Raw genomic sequence first — 20,692 nt, 5'->3', positions numbered from 1 at the left:
AGCCACAGAGAGCTGGGCTTGATCACATCAAATCCAACCCAAGACCAAGCTTTCCTTTTGGAGGCTGCTCTGAAGCAGTTACACAATCTCCTATCTGGCTTATCTGCCTTACAGTGTAAGTCTGGGTAGCGAGGAAGTTCTGGACTCTACTGTTCCTGAAAATAGGTTCCCCAAATAAGCATGAAAATGGCAGGAGAAGGGGGGCTTGAGATTTGGAAAATCGAACACATCCATAACAGTGATATGACATATTGAGCATTTAGTGTGCCAAGTCAATAAACATCAATACATTAGCTCACACAATCTTCACAACAACTGTAGGAGCTAGTGTTATCATCCTCACGTTATAAATTAGACAATCATAGGAAGGAATGCCAAGTAAATTGACCAAAGTCCCATGGGCAGTAAGCAGCAAAGCCCTGGATCAGACCAAAGAACTACTTGGCTGCAAAGCTCCTGCTCCCAAAAGCATGCTATGACTTCATCAACTCAACAAACCGCTTTGCACAGAGAAACCCTGCCGTTTAAAGGTTATTAGTCCTAGAACATCTCTAATGCTGGCAGAAGTTCGAAAGCGGCCCCTTCAGGCAGGGAGATGGGTCACCAGTGTGTGTGGAGTTCAAGGAACCATATTCTGGTACTGGCAGGTGTTGGGGGCCCAGTAGAGGGGACCTTCTCAGAGCTTGCCTGTTTCTCCATCATCACCACTTTTAGCAACATAAACTTCTGCCTTGATCTGGCTGCTCTGAGCAATGATCTAAGCTGCTCAGTACTGACAAATGAAAAGAACCCATGGCTTGAGAGTCACTGTGGCAGAAAGACCCCAAAAGCCTTCTCTGGCTTCCTTTTGAGGCCACACAGCCTCACAGTAATTTGAGCAAACTTCTGCAGCCCATGCAAGTTTCTGTCTCCACATAGCTCACCCCTGCCCACTCCCCCATGCAGCTCACCCCTGCCCACTCCCCCATGCAGCTCACCCCTGCCCACTCCCCCATGTAGCTCACCCCTGCCCACTCCCCCATGTAGTTCACCCCTGCCCGCTCCCCCACGTAGCTCACCCCTGCCTGCTCCCCCATGTAGCTCGCCCCTGCCTACTCCCCCCCGGGGCAGGATCACACCTGGTGGAGGAGGTAGCAGCACAGACTGTCCTTGAATATCAGTTGCTTGAAGTGCAGAAGGCATTTCACCATAGAAGTGATGTATATGACAACTCATTTCATGGGCTAGCCCAAAACCCATTTAAACCATAATGTTTAGAAGGTCCCTTCTGACTGGAACTCAGTGAAATGGAGCACCTATTAAAATCATATTGAAACCTTACGCTAGTAATATCATAGATATTAAGCATTTGGTACAGTGGCTCCAACAGGGAGTGAGCTGGGGAAGGTGAGAGAGTCAGAGACGGGGCTCAGGGCTTGGGGGTGAGAGGGTGGGACTAAATCTCTGGAACGAGATTCTGAATGCAGTTTGGGGTGAAAGGCAGGAAAGAGACTCCAAGAGGATGTGCAGGGAAAGGGTTGTGAGGCAAACAGGACCTTCTGCCATTGCACACCCTTGTAAGCAGCATTCCAGCCACCTCTTCATTTTCTTTGAGCAACAAAGATAAGCCCCCAGCTTTTCCATCCACCACCTCTTGTACCAATGGGCATAGCCCCTCTGCTGTGGCCCTCCAAGAATGGAACTGGGCTCCCAACCTCTTCCCCCATCTTCCTAGACATGAAGCTGTCACGTGGTCCTTCTTGTAGTTTTTTTCTAAGGGCCTTTACTGCCGGTGAAGAAGGAAACCAGCAGAGGGGAGGGCTTCATTCTTTCCTTCTATATTCTCTTCAATCACCCTCCATCCTTATCCTTTTCCTTCTCCACTTAGACCCTTTGGGAACAAGGAAAGGCCTTAGAAGGTCACAGAGGGTGTTGGGGTACACACAGGACCCTTCCACACAGCAGAAGGAAGTAGCCTGGGGTACTCATCATTTCATCCCCTGGGCTAGGGGAGGGCTCTTTGGGTGGAGGGGAAATGAGATGAGGGCTGGGCCCACTACTGGTGATATCTGTACTGGGGCTGGGGGAAAAGGGGCAACGGAACAAGAGGGAAGAAAAACTCCTGGGGAAGAAGGTCTGGACTTCCCTTTGACTTCTCATCCCACTTTTTGTTCACCTCCAAGGCACTCCTGCTGAAACCACTCAAGCTTAACCCTAGGACCAAATGAGAAGGGGGTGGTGTGGGGAGGCAGGGTCCCAGGAAAAGTAACCTTTCCTGAATGCTATTTTTAAGTGAAGCATCTGAGGGATGTAGACAAATTTAAAAAGAATTCACATATGCATATACACAGAAACACATAAGCATGATAGTTCTATTCATATAATGCTTATTGCTATACATATCTGTTCTGTGTGTTATAAATATAATTTTAGAAACTAAAAACTGATTTATAAGTCTTTGAAAAAGACAAAATATTTTCTAATAATACCATGTTCTGTGTTTCTCCCCATTTTTCACTCCACAGGTTGGTCTACAAATGGTTTCTTTTGATCTACAAACTCAGCTATGCATTTGGTGTTGTGGGTTACTTGGCGATCATGTTTACAATGTGTGGATTCAATCTGTTTTTCAAGTAAGTTTCTCCAATTAAGACATTAATATCTCCAAGCACTTGCGTGGCACACTCACCTGGTCATGTTCTCTTAATCCGGAAGCATCTGGCCCTACAATTTTCCATGCACACATGTTTTATAGTACATATCCACACATAGTCTTGTCTGGGGGAAACCAATAGAAAGGGAAGAAAGAAGCACCCTACAAAATAATTTTTTAAAATTAGGAGCTTTAAGGAGAATTTATATTGGGTCTGCAAATTTAAAAGATTACTATTAAGAGTGGACCTACAATTGTGCTAGAGTAATTCTTACTAAACTCATTTCTCTTCTACGAAATTCTCAAGAACCTAGATCTCCTTTTATATATATCTTCTTATCTAAAACCTCTAGAATTATGTTGTCCAATATAGTAGCCACTAGCTTATGTGACTAATGAACACCTAAAATATGAAATAAGATGTACTCTAAGTGTAAAATACATACTGAATTTCAAAGACTTACATAAAAAACATTTTTATATCAATTACATTTTGAAATGATAGAATTTAAATGTATCAGTGAGATTAATTTCACCTGTTTTTTGTTGTTGTTGTTGTTGTTTGACATATTAAATGCACCTACAGAAAATTTAAAATTTTATTTGTGACTGTATTTCCATTGGACAGTACTGCTCTCTTGAATTTGGTTTCTGATAGTCATGAAATGCCTTGTGTTGGGGATACTTGGAAAAGGAGGAAAAGTGAATGCTTAGAAATTGCAAGAGGCTGGGTGCCATGGCTCGTGCCTGTAATCCTAGCTACTTGGGAGGCAGAGGTGGGAGGATTGCTTGAGGCCAGGAGTTCCAGACCAGCCTGGGCAACATGGCCAGACCTTGTCTCAAAAATAATTTTAATTGGAAAAAAATATAAGCTGGGAAACCAAATAAACAAATAAAAAAGATTTGAAGGATAGAAAACATGTCAATATCTATTGTTTAATAGATGGGGAGTTTTAAAAAAGAAATTGAAAGAGAAGTAAAGGTATAAAAGAGCAAGAAAGTCTAGGGAGAGATAAAGGAAGTTGGGATAACCACATCTTTGACTAGAGCTGTGCTCCCACTTAAGGTGGTTGCTGAGACATGCTGTGGATGGCATTCTCAGGGGCACAACTGAGGCTGAGTAACCAGCCTGTGTCCTGGAAAGGGGATTGAAGACATACCACACTATAGTATGCAAAGCATACCTATGGAAAGCAGCTCAAATACAAATCCCCCAGAATAGCTCTCACATCAAAATTACTCTAAACTTCTGGGACCATAACAGAAATCGAAAAGGAGAGATCATCAATCCTTTACTCAGAAAATAGGGAAGGCAGTTGGAGGGAGAGTCAGCCCCAGGTGAAAGGGCTCTTCCTAGGGCAGTGTAGCAATCTGATTTTATAAGCATTTCATAAAACTTTCAGAGCGGGAGCATCTAAGATTTTCTAGCAGAAAAGGGGTAGAAAGTAATTGTACAGATCTATTATTGCTAGGCTAGGATATAGAAAGACACTGTAATATCTTTTTTAACATACTCTCTATACTGGTTTATTTTAGTGAACATAAAAATACTCATAAGAATTTTTTTGAAATCACTAGGAACGATAGCTGTTCCAAGACTATTACCTCATAATATTTCAAGATCCTCATTCATGAATTTTCCTACAGTAAGGCATACCAAAAACTTAACCCTTCAGAAAATTAACTATTTTGTTTTCACTACTTGATGGTTATCATTGTATTAAGCTTTTTTCCTAGGGCCACAAGTGTGTTACTGTACTTTTTATCAATAAAATTATAAATACATATTTCCCTGGACATGGAGGGAAAATACTCTTCATTTCCCCCACTGTCCTAATTGTCAGATATACCCAGACAAATCCTGAAAGGATGAAGCTACCACATGTGTTGGAAGCCTCAGTTCATATCACCCAAAAATCTGTACCTTCTAAATCTACAAAGCTGTCTGCCTTCACCATTTCTTCCTGCAATGAACAGAAAACAGAAATAGGTTTTAGAGACAGACTACCCAACTCTTGTCCACACTTTCCTCCCTTCCCTGAATCAATCAGAACCACCAAGGCTCACTGCTGGTATTTGAGATTGTTTTATAGATAGAGCAAAACAAATGTGCAATTATTTAGATTCACAAATTAAATTTAGGGCACATTATTCACTTTTAAAAGAGATCTTTCGATTAAGAGAAAAAAAAAAACTGGCTGGGGGGATGATCACAAAGAATCCTGGTATAATTGAAATGTGATTTAACTTGCAAAAAGTTTTTTTCAGTTAGTACATAGCAACTCTGGCATGATAATCAAGGGCTTCAAGATATGAGCTTGATTTGTGGTTTTGTGATGTACCACTTGTTGTGTCAAGCAAATAATGTTTTCTAAGTCTCCATGTTTTCACATGCAAAGTGGGGGTGATAATATCTATCTCAAGCACTTGTTAGGAAAGATCCTTGGAAAGCATTTTACAAAAATCTAAGTTATACAGCAGACATACTCAATCCTTGCTGTATTAAAGAATCAATCACTGACAGGCTGTTCAAAAATAAGACCCCAACCCAGATCAACTAAACTCCAGTCCTTGGTGGTGGGCCCATGTGTCAATGCACTTTTAAATTTTCCCGGGTGATTCTAATCTATGTTTAGGGCTGAGAACTATTGCTCTAGTGCTTTTTAATGTTATCTACCCATTGGAGTTACCTGGGGTGTGGCCTGGAGATGGAAACTGTTACAAGCTGCTGAGGCCTACCTGTAGTTGAGCCTGAAACCACTGGTCAGAGTCAGCTTGTCTAGGCACTGCAGTCCTAAGAAGACTTGAAGGCTGTCTCAAGAATTCCTATGTCCAGTTGGCACTGAGTGCTACAATTTGAGGGAAATTTAGAGAATTTTAAATTATTTCATTTAAAAAAAGAAAAATCAAACAAAAAAATGAAAAAAAAATACTCACAAGGTTCTCTTAGATACTATCAACAGGAAATATTTTCCAAACTCCAGCTGTTTTGAAATATGCCACATTCTTATTTCCTTATACTGTTGTTTTCAACAGAATCAAAGCTAGAGATTCCATGGATTTTGGCATTGTGTCTTTGTTCTACGGCCTCTACTATGGAGTAATGGGGAGAGACTTTGCCGAGATCTGCTCAGACTACATGGCTTCCACTATAGGGGTAAGTGTTGCTTTCATTTTCTGAAACCATTTATGACACATGGAGAAATGGTCTCATCTTACATGTCGCATCCATTTTCAGAAATAAATAAGTCTTTCTCCATATACTGATTACCGTTTCCTTTGGAACTATTTTAGTTCACTTAGCCCAGTTGTTCCCTGAATTCTCCTTGCATCAAAACATTGTCTCTGTTAATTAATTGGAAAATACACGTCTTATGTATATAGGATACTTGTGGAATAAGGCATCTTTTAAAATAAAATATGCAAATTATTTGTGTTATTGTATCTAGCACACTCCAATTGCCAACATTTAAGGATTAGTAAAACATTAACAATAACTAAAACCTTTTAGCTCTGTCTGAAACACTGTCTAATGCAAATAAAAACTATATTTGATGCTGCATAAAATAGTTCAGAATCAACAGTGCCTCTGGGTAATACTTATAAATACCAGTTACATTATATAGCATAGAAGTACAAGATATAAAAAGTGTGCTAGATGTATTCTGACTCTATACTATTACCTAGAATTTTTTTAATCCCTAACAGTTGTTTTTCTTTTCTTTTTTTGAACTCTTTTAAGATTAAAATTCAGAATGGACATACCTTCTAGTTAGATGTATTCCTGATTCAGATATCAAGGGCATTTATCTGTGTCTGACTCATGCATATCTCCTAAAAACTTACAAACTAAGAGCTCTAGGGATGACTTAGTAGTTTCAAGAATTCCACATCTCTGTCCTCTATGTGTGTCTCCTGGTACACAGCCAGATGTGAAGTAGAAAATGAGTGTAAAGCAAAGACTAAACAACCCAAATGCCCATCAATGATAGACTGGATAAAGAAAGTGTGGTACATATACACCATGGAATACTATGCAGCCATAAAAAGGAATGAGATCATGTCCTTTGCAAGGACATGGATGGAGCTAGAAGCCATTATCCTCAGCAAACTAACACAGGACCAGAAAACCAAACACTGCCTGTTCTCACGTGTACATGGGAGCTGAACAATGAGAACAGATGGACACAGGGAGGGGAACAACACACACTGAGGCCTGTCAGGGGAGCGGGAGGGAGAGCATCAGGAAAAACAGCTAAGGCATGTGGGTCTTAATACCTAGCTGATGGGTTGATAGGTGCAGCAAACCACCATGGCACACATTTGCCTATGCAACAAACCTGCACATGTATCCTAGAACTTTAAATTAAATTAAATTTTTTTAAAAAAAGAAAAAAAACGTAAGTAGTAAGAAAAGGGTGAACTTTTAGAGTGTTCCGTCCATTTCTGGAGCAGAACCTAAGTGGCTATGACCTTGACTTCCTCCCCACCGCATTTGTCCTTCCCCTCCACCATAGGCTCTATCTTACTCTTTTCCTAAAGCCTGCAACCCAAATTCTGTGGTGAAATGCTGGAACAATACAACTGCCTTTCTTATAAGGTTTAATGTGAGCACAGGAAGGAGCATTTTAATTCCCAGTTTCTCCAACAAAAAACAGAAGTTATACTCCTTGGAAAATTCCCAAAGCCTCTTGTGTTTATGGACAGAAAAGGAAGATTAGAATTATATGTGGCTGTTCTCAAGTGGACCAGGAAGAAGAGACTTTACCTGGCAAGACAACCAAGTCTGTAAGCACCAGCTTTTGGGAAACTTCTCACCTGATCCAACCCGACCAGTTCTTAACATCTTGTCATCCTGTCTGTTTATTCCAGCTACCAAATCTACAAAAACCACTGCCTCAAGCCATGGGTACGGCCACCAGTGACTTGGATTAATGAGGGATTGTGTGTGTGTGTGTGTGTGTGTGTGCACGCTTGTGTGTCCACAGACACTTGCGCATGTTCTTGTGACTGAGGTAAGGAGATACAATCTCCATTCCCATATCAATGCCTAAGCCCCACACCAGAGCAAGTAAGTCAGAATCTCTGGGAGTAGAACCAGTACATCTGCTTCCAAAAAAAAAAAAAAGTCCTTAGGAAAAGGAATGAGCTATTAAGCCATCCAAACCATGGGGTGAATCTTAAACGCATGTTGCTGAGTGAGAGAAGCCAGTCTGAAAAGGCTCCGTCCTGTGTGACTGCATCCTGTACAACTGCATCCTATATGACATTTTAGAAAAGGCGCAACTATAGAGTTGCTGAACAGATCCGTGGTTGCCAAGGCTTTAGGGAAGGAGCATGGTTGAATAGGTGAAGCACAGGAAATTTAGAGTGGTGAAACTCTTCTGTGTGATACGATAATGGTGGATACATAACAACTATACATTTGTCAAAATCCATAGAAAGTGTGAACCTTAAATTTATGAAAATTTAAAAAAAAATTTAGGAAGTCAGAGAATCCAAGGATAGAATTCAGATCATGCCAAAAGAATCTAACCATATTAAAAATGTGTGAAATAACCTCATTGAAAGGGGTGGGAAAAAAAGGTGCTGACCTAAGTAACTTTGAAATGAATGGAGATCATAAGACTAAAAACAAAAGAAACTGTGTCATAAGCACTGTACTCTAGTTGATAAAGTTGTTGCTGACAAGGCTATGGGTTAACAATTTTGATACCACCATACATGTATTCTGTAGTTGTAATTGTTTAGCTTAATATAGATATACATGGATACATATAGAAATATTTACAGATGTGTGTGTGTGTGTATCTGTGTGTGTGTGTGTGTGTGTGTGTGTATGTGTGTTAGTATGTACAGATGAATTCCTTGCTCTGTCAGCTAAGAGGTCCTAGGGACAATGACACCCCAGCAACAGTGAACATACAGAGTGTCCAGATCTTGTTTTCTAATATCATTTTACAATAAAAGGAACTGGGGCTCCTTGAAGAAATGGCTGATTATAGGTCTGAGCGAAGAATACACAATATAAGCCTGGAGCGTCTCATAGTGACCAAAAGCAAGAAAATGCTAAAAACAAAACAAAAGAACTCCACAATGATTGGGGATATATCAAAGAGACACAGGGGCCAACTGAAAGAGCTCCCAATGGCCAAAGCTGGAATTTGAGCAACAAAATAGTAATAGTAGTAGTATTGGGTTATAACCCAAAGCATAAAATAAATATCCATGAGTCCACATTGATATCAATAAATGACTGAATAAATAAATAAGTGGAAGAGAATAGTCAAATCTGTGCAGAAGAATTCCATATAATTTATATAAATTCTCCTCCCTTAAAGAGGTTGTGATGATTAAATTTTAGAGTCAATTTGCCTATGCTATGATACTCATTTGTTTGGTAAAATCACTAGTCTAGATGTTGATGCAAAGATATTTTGCAGATATGATTAATATCTGTAATCAATTGACTTTACATGAAGGAGATTACCCTTAATATTCCACATAGACCTCAGCCAATCAGTCAAAGGCCTTAAAAGCAAAAACTGAGGCTTCCTAGAGAAAAAGAAATTCTGCCTCAAGACTGCAACATCAATCTTGCCAGAGTTTCCAACCTGCTGGCCTGCCAACCTGCCCTGCAAATTTCTGACCTGCCCACAAATGTGTGGGCCAATTCCTTAAAATCAATCTAATAATAATATAGGGAAACTAGATATGTGGTATATAGCCAATCTCTGTACTATTTTTGTATCTTTTCTTTAAACCTAAAACTATTATAAAATAATTTTCTTTGGGGAAAAAAAAAAAAAAAAGCTTCTTAGGGATTCTAATATGCTGCCAATATTGAGAACCACTCCTTATCCACAGTACAGGAAGATGCAGATATCCCAAGGTGAAGTTCTAAATGCATTGCCTTCCAATGGTGATTACTCAGCGTGCATCCAATTAAAACATGGGGATTTAAATGACAGAGAGATGCCTAGGTTTACTCCAGAGATCTGAGTCAGAATCTCCAGGACAATAAAGGGAAGGGCCAATCTATGGATTAACTCAAAGGCTTCCTCTGAAGCTTCCTTTTAACTCCAGCCCTGGATAAAAATGATTCCTGTGAAAGGATTCCTCAATGTGGAGGTTAGATGAGAGGTTATAATTGGCCATGTGCTTTGGGTCCATTTGGAATTCAATGGGTTTTTGCCTGGAAACCTTAACCCCTCTGTAGCATTCTTCTTACAGGAAATGGTGTTTCACATTCTAAACCATCTTAGAAGCAGTGGAGATTTTTTTTTTTTTTTTTTTTTTTTTTTTTTTTTTTGAGATGGAGTCTTGCTCTGCCACCCAGTCTAGAGTGCAGTGGTGCAATCTTGGCTTACTTCAACCTCCGCCTCCTGGGTTCAACCAATTCTCCTGACTCAGCCTCCCGAGTAGCTGGGATTACAGGCGCCCACCACTGCACCTGGCTAATTTTTTTGTATTTTTAGTAGAGAGAGGGTTTCACCATGTTGGCCAGGCTGGTCTCGAACTCCTGGCCTTGTGATCTACCTGCCTCAGCCTCCCAAAGTGCTGGGATTACAGGCATGGGCCACCATGCCTGGCCACAGTGGAGATTCTATGTGCGAAGGGCTGCCTGTCCCAGTGCCTGGCATTCAGAGAGTGGCATGTGCTCTCCTTTCCGACTGTGCTCTGTCCATTTCCTCTGATAGTTCTACAGTGTCAGCGGGTTGCCTACAAGGAGCTTATCAGACAATATCTGTGCAGTCTGTGGGCAGAAGATCATTGTGGAGCTTGATGAAGAAGGGCTCATTGAGAACACCTACCAGCTTTCCTGTAATCATGTGTATCCTTTTCAAAGGAAATCGTTTGGCCTTCACCAACCCTCCTTCTTTCCTCCTTCTCTTCCTCCTGTCCCCATATCCTCCATCTTGCTTACCTTCCATGCCCAAACCCCAATCCTTTATCCTCCCACCCGGTCTTTCTTTTTGGGTCTTTCTGCTGAATAATGAACTGCCAATTAAGGTGAACCTCCTCCTCCTCCAGTAATTTCCTTTTTAAAGAGGACTGTTAATGCCACATAGACAGGAAGGCAGTATCTGAGCAGGGTGCTAGCGGGGGAAATTGGTTGAAGTCATAAGTAAGCAGATAGCCAAGAAAGATCAGGGAAAGAAGGGGTTTGGAGGTGAGAAAAAGAGTGAAGTATCAGGTGCAGGGGGGATCTTAAGACTATCCAAGTGGAGCCCCAGGTCTGAATCTTAGCAGACCAAGAAATACAAAGAGTGCTTTGCCTAGAAATAATCCTAGGAACCTTCCTGTGGCAACAGTAGTCTTGGGGACAGCCAAGGGAGGAAACCAAGCCTTCTTCTCAGCTTCAGTCTTTAGAAGAAGATACAGCCACAGTCAGCAAGACACCTTGGATTACAAAAGCAGGGACCAAAATTTGGACATTTGTTCTTGGACCATTGGGCTCCTTTACCAAAGGGTTCTATCCCAAATAGCTATCCATTGGCTGAGGGATCTTCATATGATAGGAACCAGATGGCCTGGGCTTGGAAACCAGCATTCTATGGGGACTCCAGTAACCATTAAGGAAAACCACAATGTGCTGAAAAATGCTGGCATCGAGACCCCTGAACAAATCAACCTGTGTTGCCTGAACATGTATGGATACTACTTTTGCTATGGATACCAAAGTTAGGCTTAGGTTGGCCAATCACCAGTATTTTAATTCTTCCTAAATACAAAAAAGGGCATCATTTATCTTTATTTTATAGTACAGTATCAATTTAATAATGTCCTCGCTATGTAGCCAGTTAGTTCAAAGCTCTGGCATTATGAGATGGTTAAACCATCTGTCTTTTGCCTAAATCTCACTTAATTTAGTCACTCATACCTCGGTGTCCAGTACCTATGATTCAATTCTGTTTAATCTGGACAGTTTCCACTTATTCAATCCTGAGAGTAAAACCTGGACCAAATGCATCTCAAAAGTAATAGGAGCCTTTACTCCAACACATAAGACTTAAAATCTTAAGGGAAGAAACACAAAGATACCCCTTTGTGGATTTCTGTAGTGTTTTTTTCAGTGTGATACCTTTCCCAAAAAACTCATTCTTTGTAGCAATTTTCCAAGTCTGGCCCTAGTTTTAAATATGATTTATTTTTCAAATGTCGGAACAGAGCCCCTTCTGCCATTTGCAAATGGAAATATTTTCTCTCTCCACCTTTAAAAGCCCTTAGGGATTGTTGTACATGTGTGCATATATAATCAAAAATGTAGTCACCTTTAAATTTGCTTTTCAGGGAGTATTATTAATGGCCCATTTTAGCATGAGTGATATTAGTGAGAAATGGGCAAATATGAGTCATATTAACAAGGATGGGTTATCTGAGTCTTGCTCTGCAGCAGTTCTGCCAGTGTGGAAGTTTTTCAGCATTGAGATTTTGAAAATGAAAAAGAACATTAGAGAGAATGTGGACATTTCAGTGCTGGCTCAGTGGCTCCTGAATTCTGTACCTCTGTGGAAGATGGAGCTGTATTCCAGCCCTTTTGAATGAAAGGTTGTTTGAGTTTTGGTTCAAAATCTTTGTTATAATACACCACTTTATTTTAAAGCATATTGCAAAAATGACCCCAATCCCAAGAACAAAATAATGGAAACTCCTGGTTACACTGAAATTTAATACTGAGGAGTTATATACATGGCCTTGACTTGCTACACCTCCAAGCTCCTCCATTTGTTAGGGAGGGAACTTCTACATCGTTGCTGTTCACCTGGGTGTGTAGCAGGCCAGTCAGATCATGTGATCTTGGCCCAGAAAGTCACATGGGGAGCAGCGATTGTAGAAATAAACAAATCAATAGGATGGATTTCATTATAGTTCATTTTGCCCAAATCCATAGTATCAGGGAACATGCAAATATAGATTTCCAAAAATAATCAGTTTTGAAGGAGTCATTCAAATGTTCATTCAATAAATATTTCTTAGGCATGGCTTAAGGTGCTGAGGACACTGAAATGAATGAGACAGAGTCCTACTATTAACACATGGTCTAGGATAAACATGTAAGTGCCAAAAGTCGTGCCACACTAGAGTAAGTCCCTGGTGCTGTGAGAACACTTGGGGTCACTCTCAAGTTTGGGGACAAAGGGTCAGACTTTCTGGACCAGGAGATGTATACAAATGGATCTGTAAATGCCTAGAGTTTGAGAAGTTAAGTTTAGTAGGCATATATTCTATTAAAAATAATTGGCTCCTTATTAGTACTTTTAAAAGAAAAAAATTATGAAGTTAATAGAAATATTTGTAACTTTATGACCACAAATAATTTTAACTTGTCTAACTGTCTAAGACAAGTCTGATTACATGAAGCTAATGAATAATGCACAAAAAGTAGAATGGAGAAATGCTTCAGTAAATGCATGAGAAATGCACAATAACAGGTGGGGAAATACAACAATACACTTATGGAAGACATCACTGTAAAGGGAAAAAAAAAAGGACTCACATTCTTTATCTAATCTAATTCTTACCAGAATCAAGTGAGGCACGAAGGCCAAGAAGCTAAGTAAATTCCTCAGGGTCATAAAGCGAATGCTGCTGTGACTCCAAGCTCACTGTCATTGTCAGGTCCCTTACAGAACCTCCCGAAAAAAAGCGACGTGCCTCATCAAGTCTTGACTCCACCACTAGACCCCAAAGATGGGACCATTTCATACCATCATGAACCAGACATTGCTTTTTCATATCTAGAAGCCTCCCTAACAAGATGCTTCAGCTTTCATGAATTCTGCATCCGAGGTTGGTGTATCGTTGGGAAAAAGCAGACTTGCCCTTACTGCAAAGAGAAGGTTGATTTGAAGAGGATGATCAGTAATCCATATCCTTTAAAACAAAAAGGTTATAAGAGATTATCTTGAATGTTTCTGGGGATATGTTCTTCAATGAAAAGTTTCAGTGTTTTTGTATAGTTCTAGCAGAAAATTTCCTGTTTTCCCTAACCATCTATTTCAAAATGATTTATGGTCTCTTTTCTCCTCTGTGCCTATATTACTACTCTGGTTAGAAAATTAAATGCCAGAAAACATGCCACTCTTTATGTTCTATATTTTCCACATTAAGGGCTGTAGTGGAAATGTGATGAGACATTGCATCACATTTGATGGATGAATAAATGGGTGAATTGGATGGGTGGGTGGATAGGTGCATAAATAGAAAAATTGAAATTGAAATTTTAAAAGCTGAAATGTGAACTAGAGTACAGAAAACTATTTTTTAAATATGTTAGGGTGTACCAAATTTTATTATTCCCAGAAATGAGTAGTTATTTCCCCGTCTGGATTTTGGCTTTTTAAATTCCATGCCATGCATCATCTCTTCTTAGGCCAAACACTAGTGATAACAATATTGAAAAGAAATAAAGATCTACAGAGTTGGTCAGCTTCTGGCAGCAGCTGAGATTTGTATAGACGTCAGAGATGCACAACAGAATAAAGTCAAGTCACATTAAGGTCGCAGGAAGGTAATGACGCTAACTAGAAAGCGCTAACTAGAAAGACTTAGTCTTCAACCTCACTATCTCAAGACCATAGTATATCTTGTTCAGGAAGCGGGGTGGGAATGGAATTAAAACATATCCTCCCTTAAGCAGAAGAGCCCTGAGAGGTTGGCATCAACCTGCCAAGTACTATCTCTTCTCTAAGAGACAGCCTTTCTGTACTTTCTAAGTAACAGTCAGCTAAATTTTACTATGCTAAAGGAATCACCTTCCTTGCTCTCTGCTCCCCTGTTCCTCACCAACCCTACACATATGGTTTAACAGTGGCTACTGGCAGCAATGCCCTCATCTCTGGGCACTGCAGATCAGGGAGGGATTCAAGGAGGGCATCAGAGAAGGAGGCAGCATCAGTGGATCTTTGGGTCTCAAGGCCAATAGCATTGCAAGAGACCACGCTCTGCAGTGCCCACTCCATCCACAGACCTGGCCTTTCTTGGTGAGTCAGTGCCACTCAAGCACAACTCAAGGTTAAAGGTGTGTGATGATCCTTCCACCTTCCTGTTCATCCACTGTCCCGGAATTCCTCTTCTAAAATGAGGATACCAAATCCAGAACAGTTTTTGGTTATTAACTTATAAAACTTCAGTGCATAAATCTTTGTTATAAAATTGATAATATGATCATAAATGTCACCTCAAATGATACTTTAACAAAGGGCAATTCATTTCTTTATGTAGTCTTGAGAAAGTAAACTTGAACAAAACATGTACTACTCTTTTATTGAAACTCAGTATAAGAAAAAACTACATGTGAAAATGCTGTCATTTTGTTTGTAAAATTGTTGTTAGGGACACTGTGCATTCATTAAGCTCCCTAGCACAGTTTATGAAAGACAGCAGAAAAAGGTCTTTCTTATCTGATGAACCAGTGTTACTCTTTGTAATATACAGTGGGTTCATTCTGGTGTATGACTACGGGAAAGCCCAGAGCTGTTTTTGCTCATTTAGAGCAGCTTCCACTATCCTTGGTTTTCCAATACAGTCATTCCCCTCTTCTTCCTTCTTTTAGCATATACCCTTGCCTTTCTTTGATTCTTGTTTTCTAGTTTGGGATTTTATTGTAAAGAGCTTCAATTTATTTTCAGAAATTGGGTGTGGTGTAAGTTAACAATGATAACGATAATGCTATAAAACTCACATAAGGGGCTTTTAATTGAGTACATTGAATTAACAAGAAAGGAAATACCATTCATTACATTGTTTATTATATTTGCAAATGACATTTATGAATATTTATGAATATTTCTGCTACTTGGCTGTATACAGAACAACCTCCTTAACTGAGATTTAGCTGGGAGCGCACACATTTTCTCTACGGACAAATCCTGGATTGGCTTCGTTATTTGGTGGCCTGGCAACCTGTGGTGATAGGAATAGTTCAAGGCATTAACTGTTCACTAGGGCTGGAATAGTACAGCAGACCCCAGAAGCAATATATTGTATGGTTGAAATCCTTGATCCTACATTTAATATTAATTTTTTTAATTTTAGAGATGATCCCAAATGTTTAGAAAACTAAGTAAACTTTGTTGTCAAGTAGTTTGTCTATGTGGAAAGAATTTAAAGAGAAGCTGAACAATGGAATAAACAAATAAAGCATGTTTTTTCATATTTCCAATTACAGCTGTTTCTTAACTCATGCTTATGTCACATTTGTTACACTGCACTGTGGACATTCTACTTCCAGTTTGACTGATAACAGTATGTGTAAAGTGTTTCAGAGGTTTGCAAAGTACTTCTCACATACAACATTGAGCCGTAGCTAATACTTTCTCATCAGTTCAACATCTTTAAAGTAGGTGGAGTTGTTAAGTAATCTGTGGTTAAGGACATTGTGCTTGTCTTCTGCACCATGTGCTTGTTACCATGTGGCAGCTTCTGCACCACAGAGCTCTTCTGTAGAAAGTAGGTTACTCCTAAAGCCTCTGGCAGCAGGGGCCACACCTTCTCAATGGGCCACAGGTACTTTGGGTTTCCTGGAGCTGCCAAAAGTACTCAAACCCATGCAACAGCTGTACTAAAGAAGAAGAATCACTTTTCTTTTGTTCCACTGTGCGTCTGCGTGTGCGTGTGCATGCACACACACAGGTGCACAGTCATTCCATTGTGGCACTCTGCTTTTATTTTCTTCATAGCACTTATCAATTCCTGAAATCCTATCATAAATTTTATTGTCTTCTCCTCCATGAAGACAAGGAGTTTTATCTGTTTTGTTCCCTACCATATCCCCTACACTTTGAGCACTGCCTAGCACATAATAGGCGCTCAAAAAATATTTGTTGAAAGAGTAAATTAATCTGGCAGAAAGGAACAAAATTAACTGAATGGAGAAGACCAGTCAGAAAGAATTAACCCATGAATGGTATGTTAGATTCTCAAAATTAATTTGTTTTAAATTACTGGTCATTTTTTAAACAGCCAACACTGCATACGTTAACACCAGACATCTACGCTGCAATACTTGAAGCCATTACACTTGTATGAAGTAGAAAGGAAATACAATGATTATTTTCCTTGTTCAGATATTGGCACTGTACTCAATGCTATTCAAAGGTCCATCATTAAGATAACTCACACTACAATTTCTAACTGTTGAGAACTTTCCTCTTTCAAACTGCCCAATGCTTCAATATTATTGAAATAGGTCAGGGTCCATGGTCTCGTTGTCTAAGGTGTTATTTGAACTTATTGTGTCATAACTGAGAAAATTAAGGAGCATGGATGCAAAGAGTGAGGTTGGAGCAAAAGTTTAATAAGTGAAAGAAGAAAGCTCTCCACAGTGGAGAGGAGAGCCCAAGTGGGGTGCCATTTTACAGTCGAATGTAAAAGCTTTCATATAAGAAACTCCTCTCATCTCTGTAGCTGTTTGAGTAACTTCTCTTATTTGGAAACCTGTCTTCACAACTCCACCTGTCTATACAGGTGGAGTCTCTAGGTAAGCACAAAGCATAGCTTTTTTTCTCATTTGAATAACTGTGGGTTTGTTTTAGGTAAGCCCCCTCTGTTTGCAGTGCAATCTCCCATGGAGTCCCCCTTGTTCATGTCTGAGAGGGGAGGTAACATTTTCCTGGAAGCCTGCTAATCACACAAAGAAAAAAGGCTCCTATGCTGGACCCTGCCTGCTTATCTGTGCAGGTGCAGTCTCAGTTTTCCCCAGGCTGCTCTATTTTTGCCTGTAGCTGTGATTTTTCAGGCAGGCTGCTTCTCTGAAGACGAGCCTTAGCTGTCTACACAACTGATTTTTCATGTTCTCCTCTCTCATTATGATTGATTCAGCATCCAGATTATAGAATTCTTAATTATTTCTCTGCTCTGAAAACGTTCCAATAATTCAACACTTATTATATAGTAGGCATGTCCAAGGGGTAGGAAGATAAAACAAGATTCTTGAGCTTGTAGTCTGTTGACAAATAAAAGACCGCATTTGGATAAAGCACTAACAAAAAATTAGTTTCTCTTCTGTTAAACAAAAAAAGAACCCTTAAACTGATCTCTAATTTAGTTCCCATTTATCTTTTATGGATAGCCGCAATGGTAGCTTTTAGAACCATTTAGAACTCTGGGCAAATAAGCCAGTATTTATCTGAATGGGATTCACAATGACCCTCAGAGTTCAGGAATGTCAGATAATCACTAAACAGCCTCAGAAAAAAAAATGAAGATGCCATTTTCTTTATAAAGTTTAAGTATTTACAGTCTAATCCCAATTTTGTCAAGTAGTATGTATATATACACTGAAAAAAGATTGGAGAGTATTATGGCTAATACTAGGTGTCAACTTGATTGGATTGAAGGACGCCTGGATAGCTGGTATTGTTTCTGGTGTGTCTGTGAGGGTGTTGCCAGAGGAGATTAACATTTGAGTCAGTGGACTGGGAGAGGAAGACCCACTTTTAATGTGAATAGGCACCACATCACCTCAGGTGATCCTCCCACCTCAGCCTCCCAAAGTGCTGGGATTACAGGCGTGAGCCACCACGCCTGTCCTAAAGATTTTTTAAAGATTATTTTAAATCTATCAATTAACTATGAAGCTATTTCAGGTGCTATTTTAAGTTCTTGAAATTAAATATAGATCAAGTCGATGTTAAATCTACCTTGTTCTCATAATTAACATGGTGCTTAATGTAGGAAACAGAGAAGTAAAGCAGAAAGTCCATTGCTGTGTTTGGTGTCTGTGGAATCTCCTCAAGTTTCCTTCTTCTAAACTTTTTTTTTTTTTTTTTTTTTTTTTTTGAGACAGTGTCTTGCTCTTCTCCCAGGCTGGAGTGCAGTGGTGCAATCACAGCTCACTGCAGCCTGGACCTCCTGGGCTCAGGTGATTCTCCCAACTCAGCCTCCTGAGTAGCTAGGACCAGAGGCACTTGCCACCGTGCCCTGCTAATATTTTGTACTTTTTGGTAGAGACAGGGTTTTGCCATGTTGCCCACACTGGTCTCTGATTCCTGGGCTCAAGCAATCCTCCTGCCTCAGCCTCCCAAAGTGCTGGGATTACACTGGGCCTGATTTTTTTTTAGGCTGGCTACCGTTTCCTCCATAACACTCTTCCGGGAGGTTGCGTGACACAGAAGCAGCCCTGTGTGAGTTCCCCAAGGACAAGCTTGTTCTGCACTTAATGAGCATATTTCTTAGTGGTATTTTTCTGCAAACAGCAGGATCCCTTATATCCCTGCTAGTATCCATAACAGAAAAATATCCATTTAGAAGCCATAATATATCAGGGAATGAAATCTCTTCTTGGAAAATAATAATAATAGCTAACATCTACTACAGACATCCCCCTCACCCCACACACGAACCCATGGTGCCCATTCTCTTAGGCGTGGTACGCTTGCCCTCCTCACCCCTCCAGAGAAAATGGGAATCAAGGAGCTTAGGCTCATGGTTTACTTACATTCCTACATTTCATACTCTCAGTACCTTAGGATATAGAGATCATCTTCCCTATTTTAAAGACAGAAAAACTTTTTAGGTCATGTCAAGTGACTTGCCAAAGATTACATGTCTACTAACCCAGGTCTTTCTGACTCCAGTGCCCAATTAACCACATAAACCCAGTTCTGGTTGAGAATTGAGCAGGGGTCAAAGGCTCACTTCCTTTCACGTGGTTCCCAGCTTAAGAAGAAAGTTGCATAGAATCAGCAAATAGCTCTTACCAAAGAACGTTGCATCAAAATTTAATGTGTGGTATTATTATTCCTAGATTGCAAAATTAACATATGGTAATAGTATCTACCTTTAAATTATTGTGTATCAAACTATTTTTGAGCCACTATGAGGAACCTCTAGGTATATATTTGCTTAAAAATCTATTTAACTCACATGTACTTTTTAAAATATTCAGAAGGGGGAAAAGGGCAGGCCTTTTTAGAATTAAAAACCAGACTTTTCAAAGAAGGAAAAAGCAACAAGATGCTGGGGAAATAGACTAAAAAACAGGAACTGAGAGTCAGAGTGATTGGACAATAACTAGAACTCAAAAGATAGTTAGAGGCTGAGGAAGACCAGAGTCCAGATGTGGGAACTATCTTTCAAATTCTCCTGAACTGAGTATTTATTTTGTTAAATTACAGAAATACATAATTTACTGTACCTTGCGCTGTGTACTCACTCTCTCAAGTAACTATGGCTGGAGAAACCCATCAAATAGCCAGAAAGACAGATCCAGATCACATGAAAATACACCCTCTAGGTATTTCTCACCCTGTAAAGTTTAATAGGAAATATACAGCACTTTTCTCTAGGAATAGCAACACGTTTGGGGGAGTGCCCCAAATACTTTGCCTTGTTGCTCTTGAGATCAGTTGTACAGAGAAGTGACAGCTGGGTGGGACAGAGAATGCCTTTTGTGACCACAGAGGAGTCTCTTAGCAGGAAGAAAGAATGACACAGTCATTGAGAATCTTAAATTCATTTGTGCTATTTCCTAATGAACTAAGCCAATTGCTACAGATTACAGTTGGCCCTCTATATCCATGGGTTCTGCATCCATGAAGTCAACCAACTGTGGATCAAAAGTATGTTTTAAAAAATTTGAAAATCGGCCGGGCGCGGTGGCTCAAGCCTGTAATCCCAGCACTTTGGGAGGCCGAGATGGGCGGATCACGAGGTCAGGAGATCGAGACCATCCTGGCTAACACGGTGAAACCCCGTCTCTACTAAGAAATAAAAAAAATAGCCGGGCGAGGTGGCAGCGCCTGTAGTCCCACCTACTCGGGAGGCTGAGGCAGGAGAATGGCGTGAACCTGGGAGGCGGAGCTTGCAGTGAGCTGAGATCCGGCCACTGCACTCCAGCCTGGGCGACAGCGCGAGACTCCGTCTCAAAAAAAAAATAAAAAATAAAAAATTTGAAAATAAAAAATAACAATACAATAATAATACAAATAAAAAGACAGTACAACTATTTACATAGTATTTACATTGTATTGGGTATCATAAGTAATCTAGAGATTATTTAAAGTATACAGGAGAATGTAAATTGGTTATATGCAAATACTATGCCACTCTTAT

General features: G+C 40.0%; 1 protein-coding gene across 1 annotated transcript in view; it reads left to right on the top strand.

Moving 5' to 3' along the window:
* Positions 1-15,798, top strand: part of RNF175 (ring finger protein 175) — a 49,635-nt gene extending 33,837 nt beyond the window's left edge. Inside the window, exons 5-9 of the mRNA XM_025386003.1 lie at positions 2,505-2,612; positions 5,669-5,789; positions 10,333-10,466; positions 13,404-13,505; positions 15,474-15,798. Coding sequence (XP_025241788.1) covers positions 2,505-2,612; positions 5,669-5,789; positions 10,333-10,466; positions 13,404-13,505; positions 15,474-15,594 — 586 coding nt within the window. The 3' untranslated portion in view covers positions 15,595-15,798. The remainder of the gene's footprint in view (positions 1-2,504; positions 2,613-5,668; positions 5,790-10,332; positions 10,467-13,403; positions 13,506-15,473) is intronic.
* Positions 15,799-20,692: the final 4,894 nt, after the last annotated feature.

Source organism: Theropithecus gelada, chromosome 5 (genome assembly GCF_003255815.1).
Source record: "Theropithecus gelada isolate Dixy chromosome 5, Tgel_1.0, whole genome shotgun sequence".
NCBI classification, from domain to species: Eukaryota; Metazoa; Chordata; class Mammalia; order Primates; family Cercopithecidae; genus Theropithecus; species Theropithecus gelada.
The sequence above is the reverse complement of the archived record's forward strand: the minus strand, read 5'-3'. Positions and strand labels throughout refer to the sequence as shown.